The 18,795-nt window shown below is 55.1% G+C and overlaps 7 protein-coding genes across 7 annotated transcripts; 6 read left to right on the plus strand and 1 right to left on the minus strand.

The window, feature by feature from the left end:
• The first annotated feature begins 31 nt into the window (after positions 1 to 31).
• On the plus strand, positions 32 to 1,444 carry B0H18DRAFT_353962 (Pre protein translocase subunit Sec66-domain-containing protein). The gene is made up of 4 exons (XM_048037716.1): positions 32 to 268; positions 333 to 725; positions 775 to 1,031; positions 1,087 to 1,444. The coding sequence occupies exons 1-4, from the start codon at positions 178 to 180 to the stop codon at positions 1,111 to 1,113; spliced, it is 768 nt and encodes a 255-aa protein (XP_047893571.1). The 5' UTR covers positions 32 to 177; the 3' UTR covers positions 1,114 to 1,444.
• Positions 1,296 to 5,733, minus strand: B0H18DRAFT_1168145 (uncharacterized protein; the record flags this gene model as incomplete). Its single annotated transcript, XM_048035864.1, has 19 exons — positions 5,592 to 5,733; positions 5,448 to 5,529; positions 5,246 to 5,387; positions 5,024 to 5,193; positions 4,773 to 4,959; positions 4,614 to 4,722; positions 4,441 to 4,562; positions 4,290 to 4,401; positions 4,130 to 4,238; positions 3,865 to 4,079; positions 3,419 to 3,815; positions 3,031 to 3,363; positions 2,895 to 2,980; positions 2,669 to 2,845; positions 2,504 to 2,613; positions 2,287 to 2,449; positions 1,652 to 2,233; positions 1,466 to 1,595; positions 1,296 to 1,414 (listed from the first exon to the last, which is right to left on the minus strand). Exons 1-19 carry the CDS (start codon positions 5,592 to 5,594, stop codon positions 1,296 to 1,298), a joined length of 3,348 nt encoding a protein of 1,115 aa, XP_047893572.1. The 5' UTR covers positions 5,595 to 5,733.
• Positions 5,734 to 8,198: 2,465 nt separating this feature from the next.
• On the plus strand, positions 8,199 to 8,793 carry B0H18DRAFT_876542 (uncharacterized protein; the record flags this gene model as incomplete). The annotated part of the gene is made up of 2 exons (XM_048040492.1): positions 8,199 to 8,481; positions 8,531 to 8,793. The coding sequence occupies 2 exons, from the start codon at positions 8,199 to 8,201 to the stop codon at positions 8,791 to 8,793; spliced, it is 546 nt and encodes a 181-aa protein (XP_047893573.1).
• Positions 8,794 to 11,968: 3,175 nt separating this feature from the next.
• Positions 11,969 to 14,242, plus strand: B0H18DRAFT_354149 (uncharacterized protein). The gene is made up of 3 exons (XM_048037717.1): positions 11,969 to 12,061; positions 12,119 to 12,229; positions 12,287 to 14,242. The coding sequence occupies exons 2-3, from the start codon at positions 12,158 to 12,160 to the stop codon at positions 14,051 to 14,053; spliced, it is 1,839 nt and encodes a 612-aa protein (XP_047893574.1). The 5' UTR covers positions 11,969 to 12,061; positions 12,119 to 12,157; the 3' UTR covers positions 14,054 to 14,242.
• B0H18DRAFT_1007067 (uncharacterized protein) lies at positions 14,055 to 14,961 on the plus strand (the record flags this gene model as incomplete). Its single annotated transcript, XM_048028702.1, has 5 exons — positions 14,055 to 14,281; positions 14,305 to 14,630; positions 14,666 to 14,694; positions 14,747 to 14,911; positions 14,932 to 14,961. Coding segments are annotated over exons 1-5 (672 nt in total), but the record flags the coding sequence as incomplete, so codon positions are not given.
• Positions 14,962 to 15,342: 381 nt separating this feature from the next.
• B0H18DRAFT_1007068 (DNA primase large subunit) lies at positions 15,343 to 17,378 on the plus strand. The gene is made up of 8 exons (XM_048028703.1): positions 15,343 to 15,515; positions 15,569 to 15,826; positions 15,874 to 15,994; positions 16,044 to 16,139; positions 16,190 to 16,327; positions 16,379 to 16,642; positions 16,698 to 16,846; positions 16,901 to 17,378. Exons 1-8 carry the CDS (start codon positions 15,418 to 15,420, stop codon positions 17,265 to 17,267), a joined length of 1,491 nt encoding a protein of 496 aa, XP_047893576.1. The 5' UTR covers positions 15,343 to 15,417; the 3' UTR covers positions 17,268 to 17,378.
• A 127-nt stretch (positions 17,379 to 17,505) lies between these two features.
• B0H18DRAFT_1007070 (CDP-diacylglycerol-serine O-phosphatidyltransferase) lies at positions 17,506 to 18,654 on the plus strand. Its single transcript, XM_048028704.1, has 4 exons — positions 17,506 to 17,755; positions 17,818 to 18,002; positions 18,026 to 18,042; positions 18,109 to 18,654. Exons 1-4 carry the CDS (start codon positions 17,643 to 17,645, stop codon positions 18,493 to 18,495), a joined length of 702 nt encoding a protein of 233 aa, XP_047893577.1. The 5' UTR covers positions 17,506 to 17,642; the 3' UTR covers positions 18,496 to 18,654.
• The last annotated feature ends 141 nt before the right edge of the window (positions 18,655 to 18,795 follow it).

Consider the following 18,795-nt stretch of genomic DNA (forward strand, 5'->3'; position numbering starts at 1 on the left):
TGCCGCCACCCTCGAGCTCGGTGCAGACAGAAACACGGAAGGCGATGAGGTCACGGGCGCTCATCCCAAAGAGGCAGTCCTGACACGCGCTGTGCCACGACGCGTCGGACGCCAGCAAATCGAACACGGCGCATCAGCCCTCCCTCCTTTCTCTCTCCTCTCTCCCCGTCGTCGACCATGGCGTCGGTACTGGTCCCCGTTCTCTATGTCGTCCTCGTCTTCGGCGGTCTCTGGGCATTCAGTTCCTGGTACAGAAAGCGCAATGCCGGTACGTCTGCGTCTCAGTCGATGTAGTACTCGTGCACGCTGGTTGACATCGCGCCCCCTTGCAGCCGAAATCTACGAATCCTACTTCCCGCAGCACCGCGAACGCGACCTCTACGTATCTCTCCTCCAGAAGACGGACCCGCCGACCCCGGAGCCCCTCCTCAAAGCGGCCCTCGTCCGCCGTGCCATGACGGACGTCACCCGCATCCTCCGTCTCCGCGAGGACAAGCCCGCCCTCCAGATCCTCCTCCAGAAAGGCTCAATTGGCGATGATCTCTGGAACAGCCTCCTCAACGCAGAGAAGGAGATGGAGGCCGAGCTTCTCGAGGTCGCCGCAGAGGCAAACGCGTATGTCGAAGGCTGGGGCCAGGTCATCTTCCAGACCGCGTCCGAGATGATGGCCAATGAGCGTATGCGCGCCCTCTTGGAGCGCATCCCTGTGATGAGGACTGAGAAAGGTCAGCATCCACTTGCTCAACTAGATAGCTGCTAACGCGTGAAGTTCAGAGCGCAAGTATGGTCGCGTATCTTCTCGCAGAGTCATTGAGCCCATCACGCCCGCCACACCTACCACGCCCGCGTCAGCTGTGCCCGCTCCGGTGTCCGCCATGCCCAAATCGCCCGCCACTCCCGCGCCGCCCGAAACCCCAGTATCCGCCGTATCCTCCAGCAGCTTGGCTCCGCCGAGTGCGAGCACTGAGAACTTTGCGAGCGACAGCGAAGGCCCCGGCTCCCCCGCATCGCCTCGCTCCCCGTCCAAATCCGTAAGCGTTCACTCACCTTTGTCTTTTGGCAAGCCACTCATCACCAGTCCGGCAGTCGAAAAAGTCAAAGAAGCGAAAGTAGATATACAGTCATTATTCCTCTCGATGTTCACAGTAGTCGTATCGCGATAGGGTCAAGAGCATGACGCACTCTCGTCTATGCGGGTCATACAGGGTTAATGAGGCAGTGTACATGTGATGAGTAGAAATACCAAAGCCAAACGGAACGATGCAAATCGATGAGAGAGTAGGAGTGAAGTCCGTTCAGCCTTTGATGACGATCGCCTTCTCTCCCGCCCCTGTTCTCGTCCTGCCTGACTTGTCGATGTGATCCAAGCCGAGGCAGTCTTCTGGAGCGAACTTGTGCTCGTAGATCGTGTCATCTAGGGGAGGCCGTGAATACGCAAACAGCGTATAAAAAGCGTTACACTCACCATCCTCGATGTACGATGGCTGCTTGAAGGTGGCCTGCTGGATCAGAGCAAACCGGTACTTCGCGAAGTCCTTGTCCGTAACACCTATCCGTGCTTGCAGACGCTTCTTCGTCTCAGAGAACTTCTCGTTCTGCAAAGAATATCATTCGCACGCATCGCCCCTCTGCACCGAAACAGTCCACTCACCGGCTTGATGACGAAACGGAAGGGCACGCCGTGCGTCCGCGAGACCTCCCTGGAGAAGTGGAACACGCTGATGACCTTGTCCGCGTCCTCCGCGTCCAGCTCCTCCTTGGGGATCTCCTCCGCGTACAGCTCGACTGGGTCCGGGATGTTCCCGATCATCTCCGAGCCCGTGAACTCCTTCTGTGTCTTGCCGTCCTTGGACACCTCGAACACGCGGATCTTGGCCGTCCCGCCGGGCGTGAGCTTCACCTGCTTCGCGAGGTGGTCCGCGAGGTCGTGCACCATGCTCGTCTTGGGCAGCAGGAACGGGTGCGTCGACTCCTCCTTGTTGTGCACGCCCGTCCAGACGACCTTGAGGCTGCGTTTCGTCTCGAGCTCGACGATGCTCACGTCGAGCTTCTCGTAGAGGATCACCGTCGTCGCCTGCGGGCTCACGTAGTTCGTCGGCGAGATGATCTCCGCGACGCTCTGGTTCAGGGACCGCTTGAGGATCGACTTGGGCGTGCCGTTCGTCGCGTGCGTCGTCGTGAACCGCACCTTGATCGGGTCGTGTCGTAAGTGCTCGCCCACTTTCGCGGACATCTACCCGCGGATGATTAGCAATGCAACTCGGCCGGACGGACAAGGTCACTTACGACATCGTAGTTCTGCTTTTTGCTGAGGATGAGGTTAAACTCCGGATGATCATGATCGGGCTCCTCGAACTTCGGCCGGAAGAGAACCATGACCCTGTTCTGCAGGAAGTCGTAGTACTGCATCGGGTTCGAGTAAAGTCCCTGGCTCTCGAGATCATGGATCCTGGAGGATGGCATGAGTAACGATCCGCACGACTATGCGTACGAGTATGCGCACTCTTTCTCCGGGAGGTCGACCTGGAAGCAGATGATATCACCGTCCTGGATCTCGCTCTGTGTGAAGGTCAATTTCGACTTCATGAGTTCAATCATGCCAGGCTTGATTTCCTGTGGACGACGGTACGATCAGGTCATGTGTAGAGAAGTAAGGACGGTGGCATACCTCGTAGAGCTTCACAGGCGTCCCCGGTGTCCATCGCATCCGCTCGTTGATCATCGGCACAAGGTCGCTGACCTTGTTGGCCCGCTGTACATGGATCTTGCCGGCACCATATAGCGTCTGCTTGGACGTGTCGAAGTGCTTAAGGAAGATCATGATAGAGCCTGGGGGGACGTCGGACTAGCGACATCTTCAGTCATTGGTGTGCACGAAACAGGAAGATACACACCTTGGTGGGGTCTGGTATGACATCCAGATATAGCCGTAAATCATTCTGTTGCCTGACGGCCATGTTGTTCCGAATGACCTCGACAGCTGTACGAGTCTATTAGGCGATTATGACCCTTTGCCTGTAAAACACGTACTGAGTGCAGGCTCGTTCTCCGGTATGTGCGTGTCCGGCCGTACAGTTTTGTTCTGCCGGTTGACCAACACCCACAGCCGAATCTGATTCTCGGGGTAGTTGAAATGTTGTGCCACCCTCTGCTTGAACGTGCTGTACGTCTCGTTCTTCAGCACACGGAAAGTAGGAAGTTCTGATGGAGGCCAGTTTCGCTCGTCGAATGCAGCCAAGTCGAAGCCCTCATGGTGAGCGAAGGTCTCGTCGGTGATAACCTTGGCGGTGAGGTAGAGGTGCTGCTCCTCGCGTTCCCGCTTCTTGGCTTCAAGCTGTAGCCGCTCCTCATCCAAGCGTTTTTCTACGTGTGACGGACAGTCAGTACGCCTCTCCGGCCGAGATGCGATTTCACGTACTGAGGTGTGGTGGGGTATCCTCCTCTTTGAACGGTGCAAGGACTTCATCGATAGCTGACTCACGGATGTACACCAACATGTACGCGTTAGTGAAGCGCTTCATCGCCCGCACCTGGTTACGTTGCATGGGAGAGACCAGGCCATTCAACGCCTCGCCACCATAGTTCTCCTCCATAACTTCCCGATCGGTCACCGGCGTTACGCGATCGTCATCGAACTTTAGCCATCTCGTTTCACGATCGGGCTTGATCAGGGCGAAGTAGTGGCCGCCGTGCAAATCACCGGAGTGTACAAGTACACCGTGCAACTTGTAGACCCAAGGTTGTGACCGGTCTGCCGACTCGTCCAGGAACTCACCGAGATCAATCTCGAATGGGAACTCGTGGCGGTCGTTGATCTAGACACTTCGAGTGAGCGATTGACAGGACGACGTCCGCCTAACCTACCTTGACCATGGCGTCGCGTTGGATGTCGTACTCGAAGCGCTTCAGCTGAAGATGGAGGACTGGAGGGAAAGACTGGAAAACGATGCCCTTCTTCGCTTCTTGCAGTCCGTAGCCTTCTGCCATGTATTTGTTCTCGCCGTCTAGGGTCTCAACTGCAACATAGTCCTTGAACGACTCGTATAGGTTTTTCATACCCTTGACGTTGAGTTGCAGGTCTGGATCGGATGTGAGCGTGTTCGTATGATGCATGAAGCGACGGGAGTACCATTGAATTCCTCGATGCGGGAAGACTCGAAGTCTACATCTACACACTTAATGTAGCTCTTCATTTTGCCGACAAAGAGCTTCTGGATTGCGCCTTCTGCTATAGTACCCTTCGACGCGACATGAGTAAGGATAGTATCATGTAGGTTGTCATTTCTTACCTTCATTTTGCTCTCGAGTTTATCTTGTAGCACACGGTTGAATTCTTGCACGTCATGTTGCAAGAACGAGTCCAGAGATTTCCAACCGAATGACTTGGTGAGTTCAGTGTACCTGAGTATATGCCGATACGTCAGACTTTGCTATCACCACTTCAGCACTGATACCTCACCAACGGGCTGGTCTGATGTTTGCAGATGGTAGAAGACACGCTGCAATGCGAGTGGGACACTCTCCGTAGGAAGATCATCCTCCGTGGGGATTTGTAACACAGCCTAAGGCAATGAACATTAGTGCCTGCACTAAGAATAGACATGAGAACCTACCTTGCGGAAATATCGCGTACAATACAATGACTGCAAGAGCGAGTTCATGTAACATGTCGCACCTTGGTTCTTCAGCCCGACATAGCCAGTCTCCTTCTTGGAGTCGTAGCTGCAACCTGTAGTTGGATGACTAATCACATAACAATTCGCAAGGCTTACTTGACGAAGTTGTGCCACAGCACCCCTGTGGGATCTTCGAGCACACGGACGTATACGCTCACATCAGCGGCCTCATCCTCGATCGTCGGGCGATTGTGACCCTCCTGAGTGGTGAATAGCTTGCGCAGCTCGCTGAAACGAGTGAAACCCCAATCACATTCCTCCGCAATGAAGCGATGGTGCGCGTCTGTTTATTCAGCATGGAATTACTCAGCATAGAACGCCTCGAGGTAACGGAATCAGACACGTACGACTGACAGTGTAGATGGTGGGGTCATGAGGATTTGAGATAACGAGCGCGAACTGTGCGCAAGCATGCCAGCCCTCGGGTGCTCGCTTAGGATCGGCGTAATCAAGATATACCGACACAGTGTCGTTCGGAGGTGCGTTAGAGTTGCCAAAAGGGAACAACAGTATTCGCCTGAAGTCACAAGAGTCAGTCCGACAGCGCGCCGGAAGAACTCTGCACACACCATTTATGCCCGCCACACTCAAACTCCGGACTTGTGATCTTCTTCTCCAATTTCTTCCAATTTGTGATACGCCACTGGTAGACCTTGAACTCTTTCACGTCATGTCCGAGGTCGGGCATGTGCTTCGCCGCGAATGCGTCGTCTAACAAAGTGGCCACAGCAGATGAGCGACCCTCAACGCATGGACATTGGCATAACTCACGATCACGGACAGACACTATCTCCTCGACCTCCATAGGAGGGCCGCCATTCACCTTCTCGTCAATAACCTCCATTGTGTCGCTCTATGACGCACGCGTGGGGGAGTCAGCATAGCAAGCGGAGTAAGGATATGAACAACACAGACCATAGCAAGGCTGAGAGGCGATCAGCGAGCAAGAGTGAGTAGAGACGGTGCAAGACCGTCCTGGATGGCTGAGGCAGTGATGAAGCCAGGTAGACGCGAAGATAGACACGACGAGCGCAGTGCAGTGGTAGCAGCCTCTGGCCAGTCGGGCGGTGCCGCCTGAGCAAGCCGTGGTAAAAATGCCCGCGGTCATGTGCGCGTCGCCCTTAAATGCCCCAGCGCTCCTTCTCTTCTTCCCTCTGTCCGTCTTTTCTCTCTTCGTCTAGTCGCCGTGTCTATTCAATTTCGGGTCGTGTCCAATTCGTGAAGTGCGAAACCTCGTGTTCTTTCGTTGGAGCTGGACGGTTTCATGCAGCCAGTCATCTTGTGAGTGCTTCCAGAACTTTACACGATCCTTAAATTGTCTCGACAGGGAAGCCTACGCTTCCACCAGCCTTTCCGCTGTCTACTGTCGGTAATGAGTCAAAATCGTGTAAAAGCAGGCTGACTTGCCAGAACTCCTGTCTGGTCCCGTCCTGGGATTAGGCAGTGAAGTTTCTGCATTCGTCGGCAAGGCTGGAGTGTTGTTGCAGACGATGTTGCCCCTCACCAGGAGGCTTCCACAATATCGTCGTGTCCCACTATTTGCTCACATTCCTTCACCTATGATGAATGTATTGTATGATATTGCCACGTACGTTTGGTGTTCAATCTAGGCTGTTCTTCGGTCATGTTCACCCTACTCTAAGCAGTCACGTCACCTTGCTTGCTCTTTGTATCTCGCCATGTGAACAAGAACTACTGACGCGGAACCGGTAATGCAAACGCGTTTGCATTACTGTCCCGACTGCTCAAACAGAATGATCATGTCAATCTTTTGTTATAGAATCATATTTATACATCTTGAGAGCACACATGAATATTTATGGACGTTCCGCGGTAGGGGAAAGTGCTTTCGGCAGTTCTGCAAACGAGAGACCCATTTGCCCGCCAAAGCATCGAGGTGCAGCATTTGGCGCCCACTCGAGATTAGGAGTCCGCCTGCTTGCCGTTATGCCGAATGCGCGTCTACTGCAGATGCTGAACCAGTAATGCAAACCGGCGCCGGCGGCTGCATCGAGTGCGAGTGCAAAGTGTGTATTACGGTACAGTGCAACGGCAACTAGAAGAGCATACAGCATACTATAAATGTGACTATTAGCTACCGAGTAGACAGTATTAGTCGGATACTACGGTGTGATATTGGCTGCTAACGAAAGGCCGACACTGGCTTCAACATGTGAGGGAGTTGCCACCCGCCACTGCTTCCCAAGCGGAGATTGTTTCGGCATGGGGAGACGCCGCCGGTCACATTGCACTTCCCAACTCCAGTGCAATGTGCAGTGCAAACGAGCATCTTCCACTCGTACACACACCTCAGAAAATTTTAGGAAGCATATCTGGAAGGTATTTTATGTGCCTGAAGTCTCAAATTTGTGTTCCGAAGGAACGATTGTAGTACCCGGTGCAGCAACTTCTCGTTACACCTGTATTCAGCCACCCGAAAACAGACCTTTGATTTTCTCCCGCGGCGTACAATACACCCAGCTACTTCTGCTTCATATATGATATTAAGGTAGTATGTAGCAGTCGTATACGAATTTTTGGCCCGGTAAACGGCTCAGTATGAGGGGAGAAATGCGGCTGTTTGCATTACTGTGCCCGTTTGCATTACCGGTTCCGCGTCAGTAAGTCGTTAGAACGCATCCTCCGTAGTGTGACCGTGCGTGGGTGTATTGCACCGTATGGTCGCGCGCGCGTAGGACCGCAACAGTCCGCTGCAAGCATTGCGATTATGTTAAATGGTGTGCATTTGACAGGGATGTCGCTTTGACTACGTACACAGGCAGTTGCTACAACAATCCGGCCTAGTTGAGTCGAGCATACGGTTGGTATCTCCCATCAGCGCCCACCGGGAACTACTGTCAACTGATCTTGTGAGGACACCTACAGGAGTGACCGGGATCGCCGATAGGCCCCATTACCTCGAGACCTAGTTCGAAGTTCTGCCAGGGTGTGCGTCCGCTCATCACGCACTCTTCGAACGTCGATCACCAAACTACCATATACCTCCATTGGTATGTTCGATTCTCATGATGTCCCCAGACAACATACTCATGGCCGTGAGGCAGGTATCGCATAAATGGAGATGTTTCCACCTCGTTTCGAGGTGTCCAAACCACACTGTTACCAAGGTCAAGCCAACCGTACCGCAAGAGCTGACCACACTCTTTACCTGTAAGTAATCCCGCAGTCATGTCTCCACAGTCCGTAGACCGGTTGCTAACAGCAGCCACTTCGCCTTCACTTCAATTGAAAGCCGCAATGAATTGTTATGTCGTTTGCCTGCGAATGAAGGGCGATTTCTTCGATCGGAGACCTCGGTAAACCCCAGCTTGCAGCCTCCTTATTGGGCATCAGCTCGGGGATATCACATCGGAACGCTTAGCCTTCATAGATGCGGGGCGCCTACCGTCCGTGAGGGCCCTGATAATCGTCGCAGTTGAGCGGAAAACCACATTTGTTCGCTCGTTGCGTTCTGCCCTCATCCTAGGCCCCCGGCTGAGTCCCGCCAGCTGGGCTGGCAACATGTCTTTGCCATGGTCATTATTCGCTTGCTGGTCAATTATCCTCTCTTTACTTTCCAAACGCATTGGCGCGACTTCGACCAACCGGACGATCGACGACTACTACGGAGATTCAGTGACAGGTCTTCTGCCGGTTTACTCAGACAACTGGAACTATGGACCAACCTGTTCAGTCTGTGAAGCTCAGCCGGCTGCAAACCTGACATTTGATGCATCCTGGCACGATGCAAACTCAAACTCGCCGTCCAACTCAACAGTTCATACCATCACTCTGTCGTTCACCGGTGCGTTGCGGTACTAAGTACTGTGAAATGTGTCTTGACAGATATGCAGGAACTGCCATCTGGGTCTACGGCATCATGCTGAACAGTTTCCCCTCACCGACCGTCACTCTCACCAACGTCAGCTTTACCTTGGATGGCGCGGCATCGGGGAGATTCGTGCATGTGCCGCATCCTAAGACCGAGGAGCTCGAATACAATGTCACAATCTACAACAAGACGGAGCTGGAGAACGCGGAGCACACGCTGGTGATGACGGTGATGCAGGATCCGAATCCGTCTGTCCTTCTTTTCGATTGGGCTATGTACACGTGAGTAAACTATGCGCGGGTTATAAGATTCCAAGTCGATTAATGAGTTACCCTCTGAGCAGATTTCTGAACGACAGTAACGTCGCCGACTCTAACACCACCAGCGATTCAGACCATTGGTCTCATGGCTCGCACCATGGGTCCGGATATCATGATTCATCGAGGGACCGGGATCAGGGCAAGTCCGACACATGTAAGCACTCCGCCATGTCTACTTGCAGACAGCTCACGATGTGCGCCTCAGCCACAACTTCCCATGTAAGCAAGGGGCGATCGCTGGCGGCGTTATAGGTGGCGTCAGCGCGCTAGTACTTCTTGGCGGCGCCGTCTTTTGGTGGTACCGGAGGCGGAGAAGGCGTGCAATACGAGTGGGTGGGCGAGACATCGAGAAGAGCACTACGAGGATCGAGCCTTTCTTGGGCAAGCCAGTCATCGATCCTACACCTGCCCCAAGCACCATGGGGGGTGCCCCGACGACGCCATCAACTCCGGACGCCGAGCCATTCAGTGAGAAGACCTTGCCTACTTCTCCGGCTCCTGTGTACAACGGAGAAGTCATTGACATTCGAGCGGACAGGGTCGAGAAACCCAAGCCCGTTGCGGTTCACGGGGAGCTCATAGACCAAGTCGACGACCTGAAGCGGCAGGTCGCAAGCCTGCGATCGGCGATGTCTGCTGGTGTTTCAGACACCGTGCAATCCTCCATTACCCTCTTACGCCCCCCTAAAGTGGCGCCTCCGAGTCGGCGGCGCGGGATAGCCAGTTACGAAAAGCTGCACGAACAACCCGATTCAGAACGTCTCAGAGGGCGGCGAGGGTCGCAGAGAGACACGGTGGGGACGGAACCACCTCCTGCATACGATTAACTCCGAGTCGGTCTTGGACTATGTATTATCGGACATTGCACCTGCGAGCGCTACGTGTACCGTGTATCCTGTGTATCTCCCTTGGTATGTATTCACGTTCGTTGGTTATCCTGGACCTTAGCACATGTACACGATTGTGTTGAACGGCTGCGATTGTCAAATACACTCGGAATCAGTCTGATCTACATGGACTACGAGATGTACGGTATTGTATGTATCTATTAGTACTACCACCTGACCGGGCTCTCGAATGAATTTGCCATACAAGATTTCCTGCTGACGGCATACTAGGACCGCGGAACCATGCTTACAGGCAATCCTCGGTGCTGGGTCCCGCTCGCCATTCGTAGTTCAATGGAATTCTGCAAGGACGCCTTCGTGCAGATGAATGGGCGCCACCGACGCCAGGCTATTATAGGTGGCTCAGTCTGCGCAGCGAGTCTCGACCTCCGAACCGTTCGCACGCAAATTTGCGAACGTTCACAAGTACGTTACGCCGTGGATTTGCAGAGTTGGCAGAGTTGAGCCCGATTGTTGAACAACCACCTTTACAAGTCCGACCGTAGTTGGGCCTGAGGTGAATGCACGCGCAAGAGACAGCGCCACAGGACGCAAGAGGGCAGCGCCCATGGCGCCCAGGCCGCAAGTGGATCGCTTCCCAGCGAGCGTTCTGCCTCATGTCGACAAGGCCTTGCTCTGCTTTTTCCCGCGCAACCTCTTCCCAACTTCCGACTGTTCTTCTTGTTGCCACCTGTAACTAGACGGAAACCTCTCTGGGTTGTCCGTCCTGACATACACCACTCATTCATTCTTGTGACTGGACATGACCAGTCGTCATCGACCTCGAAATACACATACTCAGCGACCAGAGGATACCCCGACATGGACGGCTAACGAACCTGAACCAGGACTTTCACGCCAGGCCATGACTTCCACTCAGCGTCACAACACCGAGCAGACCACTACCGACGGTCACCGCAAACATCGTACTTCCTCAAAGCGAGTGGAGGCACCCGACGCTGTGGCTCCCTCGGCACCTGTGACCTCGCATACCAAGTCTTCCAGCAAACACCGTACGTCTGCGCAGCCCTCCACGTCGTACCAGGGCACGTATCCCGGTGCCTACGCAACGCCTAGTGCTGCGCCAGTAGCAACGTCGTCGTCCAGGACTCATGGAGCGCACTACGCCGATGACACATCACGGCCATACGCAAAGACGAGAACCGACAAGCCAAGCCCTCGCTCGTCGAATGAGCGTGTAGCCTTGCCCGAGGACAACAAGAGTGCACGCCATGCACGCACGGCGTATCCAGCCATGGCTACAGTCCAAGCGCCTGCGTCAACCCAAACGTACTATATTGATCCCTCGCAAGCAGCCGGTGAGACCTCGTCGTCTAAGCATCGTCGGGAGCGCGATAAGGACCGCGAAAAAGAGCGAGAGAGGGAGCGGCGGAGAGAAGAGAAGGCGAGGGCACGGCTGCAGGAGACCGAGAGCTTGCGAGCGAAAGAGAAGGAGCGAGATCGGGAACGTCGAAGGGAAAAGGAGCGAGAGCCGGAACGTGTGAGCAGAGATAGAGAAGGGCACAGAGATCCGGAGCGGACAAAGGAGCATGAAAGCAGCAGGAGGAAAGAAGAGCGTAGGGCAGCTGAGAGGGCGGCATCGCACGCCCAAGCAGCGAGTACAGCGGCATATAGGCCTCAGCAGGCCGATGACAGGCCGCCAACCGCTTCAGTATGTCCTTCGAGTATTTGTTATGCTTGTCCGATTGACTGACACTCTGCCTTTAAGGGTCGGCAGGCTGGACAGCCCGTGCAAACAGCGGCGCAACATGCTGCGGTCCCGAATGGCTATGCTGTATCCGGTGCTTCCATGGGCTATCATGACCCAGCGGCTCAAGCAACGGCCCAGAGGCGGCCGTCTGACCCCGCACCTGCGCCCATGGCCGTGCCACAGCGAAGTTCGGAACGCGATAAAAGCTCTACTCGCCATCACCGGTCACACCGGGATCGGGTTGCGGGACAAGGAAGTGGTCAAGAATCTGGAATGTCAAGCAGCGAGCAGGAACACTCGCTGAGGGAACGCGTGAGTTGTATATTGACACGCCCGGCTCCGGTAACTTACCGTACTTGCTAGTATCGCCCTTCGGAGCGGCGTCATGCGACGAAGGAGCGGAAGGATGTCCATGCCCCGTCTGGAAGCGAGACAGAGCGAGAGAGTATGAGGGACCGAGTGAGCGTCATATATATGCGCTTTGTTCCATTGTCCTAATCATGAACAACGCAGCGCAAACATGCGCGGGCACATGCTGACCTCCCTGGCCACGCGAAGTCCGCCACAGAGCCAAGCACAAAGCCACAGAAGCCCAGCTCTTTGCGGCGAATTACAAGGCATCCCGCACGCCGCAGGTAGGCCTAAGCTATAACGAAAGTTTGTCTTCAATTCACGTAATTGTGTTATCGCAGCAGCAGCCACCGCCACTGGACACCTCAGTATACAGGCCCATGACTGCGCAGTTGCCGGCGTCGACCTCGGTACTGGCTTCTGCGCCGCCCCCGGGCCAGCCTACCGTTCCCGTAGGTCTGACCTCTCAACGTCATGTACCACAAATAGTCAGTATTCGTGCTGGGCAGGGTCCGGCAGATCCACAAACACCAGTCATGCTCCCGAAGTCGTCGAGCACGGCCACCGTCAATCGCCCTCATGAGCAAGCGTATCCGGACCCTGCACATCAGTACGAACCATACACATACCCTGCGCCGTCGGCCGAGCATCCGTCGCATTATGCTGACACGTCGAAGAGGTCCCGGCACGCAAACCAGGGCGCTCAGCCGTCTGAAAGGGCCCAACAGCCTAGCTATGGCGATTCTGGGCATGCTAACGCGCATAATGGCGGCACAGCTCCCAGTTATCTTCACCCTGTGCAGCAGGCTATCCGTTCCGTCGAAGGTATCACACGACCGCCCTCTACCCGCCCTGGAGCAAAGGCGTCTTCTGCGAGCGTTCCGACTGCACAAGCACCAGTTGCAAATACGAGGGAGTATGATCGATCCTACACGCAGAAGTCGGCCGTTCCTGGTTCTAGCACCTATGGTCAAGCAACGGGACAGCAGCCGCAATCTACGCCGCAATATTCGAGCTCGGATGTGCGCCTTCCCGGCGCTTATCCTTCGTCACCAGCAAATGCACCACAGCAATACATGCACCCTGGTGGTGGGCCTATGCCTGGCTCTTATGGAATTCCAGGTGTAGCGAGGACGAATACCTCTCAGACGGACGAGAAGACCCCTCGGGCGCGGCCAGTGGAATTGTCAGTCCAGTATCAGACGTCAACCTTCCCTCCTGCGCAGAACGGGGCCTCGCATGATTCTGCGAAGATGGCTTCTGTACTTCCTCCTACTGCGCACTCAATCACCGTAGCGCAAGCAACGTTCACGCCCGCTCGTCCACCTGATGTCAAGGCACAATGGTCGAACACTTTCCCTGGAGGCGTATCCTCGCCACCCTCGGCACGTTACGCTGATGCGCGGCCGACTCAAGATGGACATGTGAATCAACAGGGTGCTGGAGGTCACTCCCCTGGACGCCAACCTCAGAGTTATGTCGGTCGTTCTCCGGGCGTCGCGAGTACAGCACCGCTCGATTCAACGCCCAGGCAATATTCGGCGTCTCACTTGCCTGCGCACAGAAACGGGTCGACCGATACGATTCAACAAAGTGGTGCTTCGAAATACTCGCCCAGCATTCAGCCTAACCAACAAACATTAAACCATCGCACTAGCGTTGGCAGCCTTCAACCTCACGCCTCCTCACGTCCGGACATGACCCCAACTGCACGACCTGCTAACGTATTGTCAGGATACCCAGAACCGCCTACTCGATACCGCTCGCCTGCTCCGATACCAATACCGTACCGTGCATCATCTACAGCTCCCAATCCATCGACTCCTGCGTCTCAGTCATACAACACACAACCGTCCTCCAGACCTGCACTCCCTACTAGTCTTTCTGCGCCAGCGCATGAGTCGTCCTATTTGTCTCCGAGAGGGGCCTCACTCTCGATGGCACAATCCCAACCAGCAAACACTCGCGGATACCATCAGCCACCGTCCACGGACTATAGTGCACGTACACAGGATGCCTACAACACCTCAGGGCAGCGTCCGCCTCGCTCCGCGCCACCCTTGGCGCCGACAGTGAACACCAAGCAGCATTATGATGTCTCGTCTCCTGCGAATCCGTCGTCCGTAATCCCGCCATCCTCTGCACCGCCACGCTCTAGCACATTCCCACACAGCAGACTCGTCGCCCGCAGGAGTCAGGCACCGTCCCTCCTACGCATCACTCTCGCGCTGCCTCTGAGCCTCACTATCCAGCGAGTGCAACCCGTCCTCCGTTGACTGTTCAAACGAACACGGCGCATACGAAGAGTCGCTCAGCCACGCAACCTGCTCCAGCTGCCTCGGATCAGGATCTCTGCTCACTCCTTCGTCCTTGGCACCGTCGATGCTACCCCGCCAGCACTCGAACGCTTCGAGCTTCCTCCCCCCAGGGTCTCGAGGCGCAGAGCAGAAGCTGGCCAAGGACAAAGACAAGGACAAGGATAAAGACTCCCGCAAGAAGGGAGGGTTTTTGGGCTCTTCCGCTCCAGGTCGAATCCTCCCAAACCTTTGCAAGAGACTGTTGTGGAATCTCAGCGTGATGTTCGCCCTCGCAAGCGCCAGGATTCGGCGCCTGCACCGTCTAGCGTGCGCTCACCTCCTCCCGCAAACCCCGCTCAATCTACGCGTCCTGCGGCATATGAAGTGGTAGCGTCGCCTCGTCGTAGGGAACATGCTGACATCCCAGCACAGGCCGCACCACCCGCTCCTGCGGTAGAGTACCTGACGGTCCCATCAGCGGGTATGGGGGTGCCGCCTTCGAATGGTATGCCTACGTTGAGTGGGAGAAGCCCTACAAAGATGTTCAGTCCATTCCGTTGCTGTCGAAGCGTCATCGGACGGTATCTGCAGCGTCCGTTGAAGCGGTGGATGGAACTGTGGTAGGTGTTCTCTACTCCCTCCCGACAGCACACTGACGGATGTGATGATCAGGCCAATACGGTGACAGGGGCCGACTCTACCAGAAGCTCCACCGCAGGAAGACTCTCTCCCCCTTTGCGCGACCCGCAGACGGCTACACACGACTGGAGGAACAAGGAGGAAGCTGAGTTTCGTGGTCGTGGCACGCGTCGGCGCCGGCCTGGCGTGACGTTTGACGTGGACCCAGACGCCCCGAGAGGACCACTACCATCCGCGCGCCGAGCAAGGTCCTCGTAGGCAACCACACCCTGCTCAAGAGCAGTAAGCGTCCCTTCGTCGCATCGTTATTTTGTGGTATAGAAGTGGATCCAATCGCTATGTTATCGTTGTCGGTATATGCTCTGATATGTATCTGTAAATGCGCATCCTTGGCCGACTACACAAGTGTATCATATTGTCTACGTAGTCGTCGATTATTTGTCCAATGCTTTAACTGTTTGCATCCCTGCAATGGGCGAATGTCTGAAGTTGAAGTGGAACTGGAAACTCAGAAAGGGATCCGGCATGGGCAAATTGGATGCGTGACACGTAAGCTGTGACATGTCGTGTCCATTTGTGACCTCACGCGTCAAGGACGACAAACGCGCTCAGACAGGCTCAGACGCGTCGACCTCACCGCTCGATCATCTTCACGTTTCCCCTTCATAGTCTTCGCTTGGTCTTCGCCAGCTCAGGACTCTAGGATGCAGAACTCTGGCGATAGAAAGAAGCTTGTCACCCAACAAAAGATCAGTGAAGTCGAGAATCACGGCACGACAGGATATCCTCATCGACTAAACTTGTGAGTTCAAGTCACCCCATGCGCGACTGCGCTGCGACTCAGTGTTGTACTAGCTACGACAAGCCCCCTCTTGGTGACATAACCATCGAAGATTTTGAAACTTGCGCATTAGACCGTCTCCGCATCCTCGCCGAGATTGAGTCGTCGTTCGTCCGAAACCGGCCATGGGATGAACTCAAAGAAATCACTTCGAAACAATGCGAGAATTACCTACCACTGAAGGCTAATACAGCTCTTCTAGTGGATAAAGAACCGCAGCGGAAGAAAGATCATGTTGGGCACTTCGTCCTGCGCCTGGCGTTCTGCCGTTCGTACGTATTATGCTGCGTCTAGAGATGCCCTCCTGAGTCGTGTGTAGGGAGGAGCTGCGGAGACGATTTGTGAAGGCAGAGACCGCATTGTTTCGTGTGCGCTTTGAAACGGACGATTCCGAAGAGAGAACGGAATTTCTCAAGACGCGCAAGTTCGGTTGGGAAGACGTATGTCCAGTGTTACGTTCTGCGATTTGCACCTCTCACAGCCATTCAGGTCTCGTCGGAGGAGAAGAAGCATTTCCATGAAGAGCTAAAGGCGGCTTCACCTTGGACAACTCCCGAAGTGATTGCAAGTGAAACCTATGTGAAGGTGCGTCTTATCATCGCGGAGATCCAGATTTTATACACATGATGCCACAGGTGAAGTGGACTCGCGTACCGGACCTAATAGAGAAGAGACGGGTCTTTCTAAAGGGTGGTATGGCATATGTACCAACCCGAGAACTGTCGAGCATCATCCTCCAGGAATTTCAAGCGAACCTTACGAGAGCCCTCGAAGTGAGTACTCTCATGACCCTGCGACCTCGGTACCAACTGACATGATCACAGATGACAGCGAAAGCGCTACCGTTTCTAGACGAGGACACGCGAATCATCCCCATCCTCGACAACCTCTCGCAAGGCTTCCTCGCCGGTATCTCATCAGAGTGGAGCACAGCAACGGCAAGCAGCGGAGATGAAATCACTGCAGACATGATCGACGACATGGCGAGGAAGCACTTCCCCGCGTGCATGCGCAACCTCCACGAGTGTCTCCGGAGAGACAAGCATCTCAAGCATTTCGGTCGACTGCAGTATGGTCTGTTCTTGAAGGTGACTGTCGCCAGATCAAATATTCGCGACCACACCAACTGACATGGCCCGTTAGGTTCTCGGACTGTCAATAGAGGAGGCTATCACATTCTGGCGAAGATCGTTCAGCAACATCCAGGAGGACAAGTTCAATAAGGAGTACAGGTACAACATCCGACACTCCTTCGGTCTGGAAGGGAAGCGCGCCAACTACCCCGCCAAGAGGTAAGTCGGGGATTTACATGGGAATGCCGGCCATACTCACTGGACTGCTTGTAGCTGTCAGCAAATCCTTACGTCGGACCAGCCGGGGACAGGCGACTCGCACGGATGTCCCTACCGGCATTTCTCGCCCGACAATCTGCAAACAGCGTTGCTCTCCATGTACTCCAGCCAAGGACTCACATCAGTAGACCTGCCCGATATTATGCGCACAGTCAAGGCGGGACACTACCACGTCGCATGCACACGAGTGTTCGAGATCACACATGCGCGGCAAGGTGTGGCTAAGGGCCAAGGTGTCGGCGGTGGGGAGAGCGTCACGCATCCTAACCAGTATGCAGCGAGAAGCCGGGAGCTCGAGCGGGAATTGGAAGGCGTCACCACGAAGAATGAAGATGGTGGGGACGTGGTGATGGTGGGCTGATCGTGTTGCGACGAGAAGCGTTCGCAGGGGTCGACATGTGCTGTGTATCCATCCTGTATTCTTTTCGTGTTGTCATTGTATTTGTCTCCACATTGTCTAGGATTATCCGCCACTGCATACTATGGCCGCTGTTCCCCGTTCTTCTGATGCGCTCTGGGCTCAAACACAGGAACCTGAGCACTGGCACCGGCCAGGGCCTGCGATGCGATTGGCTGGCGAGTCACAGTGGCCACCGTGACGCGCGTGCGCCATGCGAGCTGTGCATGCGACTCCTGCCCGTCCCTTGCTGCTCCCCAGCTTAACTCATCTCTTCACGCACTGTACTCTGTTTCTGTCGGCGTCGACCATTGCACCTCACGAGACTGGAACGGCAGCATGAACCAAGGGAAAGGGAAAGCGGAAGGGTCGAGCAGTCACGCGATGGAGGCAAGCAAGAAGGCAGCCTTGCAGCAATACCTCGACACAGATGGACACTTTTCACTCGTCAGGTTCGTCCGGCCCTGCTGTATCACTCCCTGCTGTTCTCTGACCGTGTGCTGGCGATACGTAGAAACTTTCGGTTGGCAGACCTCATCACAATTTCGAACGGCGTCTGCGCCTCTCTGTCCATATTCATGTCCGCGAACTATCTGGCTACCAATGACGAGGACTACCTCTGGTCGGCCCTCGTACTTCCTTACCTTGGACTGACATTCGACTTTCTGGACGGGAAGGTTGCGCGGTGGAGGAACGAGAGTAGCATGCTGGACAGGAGCTAGACAGTCTGGCAGATCTTGTGAGTGACTCTCCTGCAGGCTGTACCTGGCGGCAGCCGCGTCACGTCTGCTAACTTGTCTCACAGATATCGTTCGGTGTCGCACCAGCACTGCTTGCATTCGTAGTTGGTTTGCGGACATACCTGGACACCGTGGTGCTCACTGCGTTCATTTGCTGCGGCCTGGCACGCCTAGCACGATTCAACGCCACAGTTGCATCGGTGCCCAAGGACGCGAAGGGCAAGTCCAAGTACTTCGAGGGCTTGCCCATACCAACATCTCTGCTCCTCGTCGCCGTTCTGACATACTGGACGAAGATGGGATGGATCCATGGCAAGGAGGGCATCCCCCTTGGCACCATCACGCTATGGGGCTCTAAGGGGGGCAAGGGCGAGGTGCACCTTGTGAGTGCGATGTTTGGGACGATGGCTGCGGCGATGGTCAGCAAAACGCTACGGGTGCCGAAAGTCTGAAGGAATGAATTCACGAAGGACACGTCTGGTCATGATCTGTGATGTACGCGCTGAAGGGTTGTCTGGGGAGTCGCAAACAAGCTATCTGTATAGTCTACGCGACCGTGTATCACACCTCGCCTCTACTCTCAATATATCCCGCATCAGTACACAGAGCTCTCCATGCGTCTCGTCTGAGCATGCGAGCGTCCGACAGTGCCACTTCCCCGAGGGGCGCGGTGCGCGTGACCCGCGTTTTGTCCCAATAAAGCATGCACGCGTCGCGTCGCGTCTTTCACGCGTCTCCTGCCTGTTGCCCTC

The sequence above is a fragment of the Fomitopsis serialis genome, assembly GCF_022376445.1.
Source record: "Fomitopsis serialis strain Sig1Antser10 chromosome Unknown B0H18scaffold_32, whole genome shotgun sequence".
NCBI lineage: Eukaryota > Fungi > Basidiomycota > Agaricomycetes > Polyporales > Fomitopsidaceae > Fomitopsis > Fomitopsis serialis.

Excerpts from the sequence above, each read along its gene's own strand:
- B0H18DRAFT_353962 (XM_048037716.1), top strand. The coding sequence starts at position 178 with ATGGCGTCGGTACTGGTCCCCGTTCTCTATGTCGTCCTCGTCTTCGGC. Across the intron at positions 269-332 it reads GTACAGAAAGCGCAATGCCG|CCGAAATCTACGAATCCTAC; the intron begins GTACGTCTGCGT and ends GCCCCCTTGCAG. Across the intron at positions 1,032-1,086 it reads CTCGCTCCCCGTCCAAATCC|TCGAAAAAGTCAAAGAAGCG; the intron begins GTAAGCGTTCAC and ends CCAGTCCGGCAG.
- B0H18DRAFT_354149 (XM_048037717.1), top strand. The coding sequence starts at position 12,158 with ATGACTGCGCAGTTGCCGGCGTCGACCTCGGTACTGGCTTCTGCGCCG. Across the intron at positions 12,230-12,286 it reads CGGGCCAGCCTACCGTTCCC|GGTCCGGCAGATCCACAAAC; the intron begins GTAGGTCTGACC and ends CGTGCTGGGCAG.
- B0H18DRAFT_1007068 (XM_048028703.1), top strand. The coding sequence starts at position 15,418 with ATGCAGAACTCTGGCGATAGAAAGAAGCTTGTCACCCAACAAAAGATC. Across the intron at positions 15,516-15,568 it reads TATCCTCATCGACTAAACTT|CTACGACAAGCCCCCTCTTG; the intron begins GTGAGTTCAAGT and ends GTGTTGTACTAG. Across the intron at positions 15,995-16,043 it reads GCAAGTTCGGTTGGGAAGAC|GTCTCGTCGGAGGAGAAGAA; the intron begins GTATGTCCAGTG and ends ACAGCCATTCAG.
- B0H18DRAFT_1007070 (XM_048028704.1), top strand. The coding sequence starts at position 17,643 with ATGAACCAAGGGAAAGGGAAAGCGGAAGGGTCGAGCAGTCACGCGATG. Across the intron at positions 17,756-17,817 it reads GGACACTTTTCACTCGTCAG|AAACTTTCGGTTGGCAGACC; the intron begins GTTCGTCCGGCC and ends GGCGATACGTAG.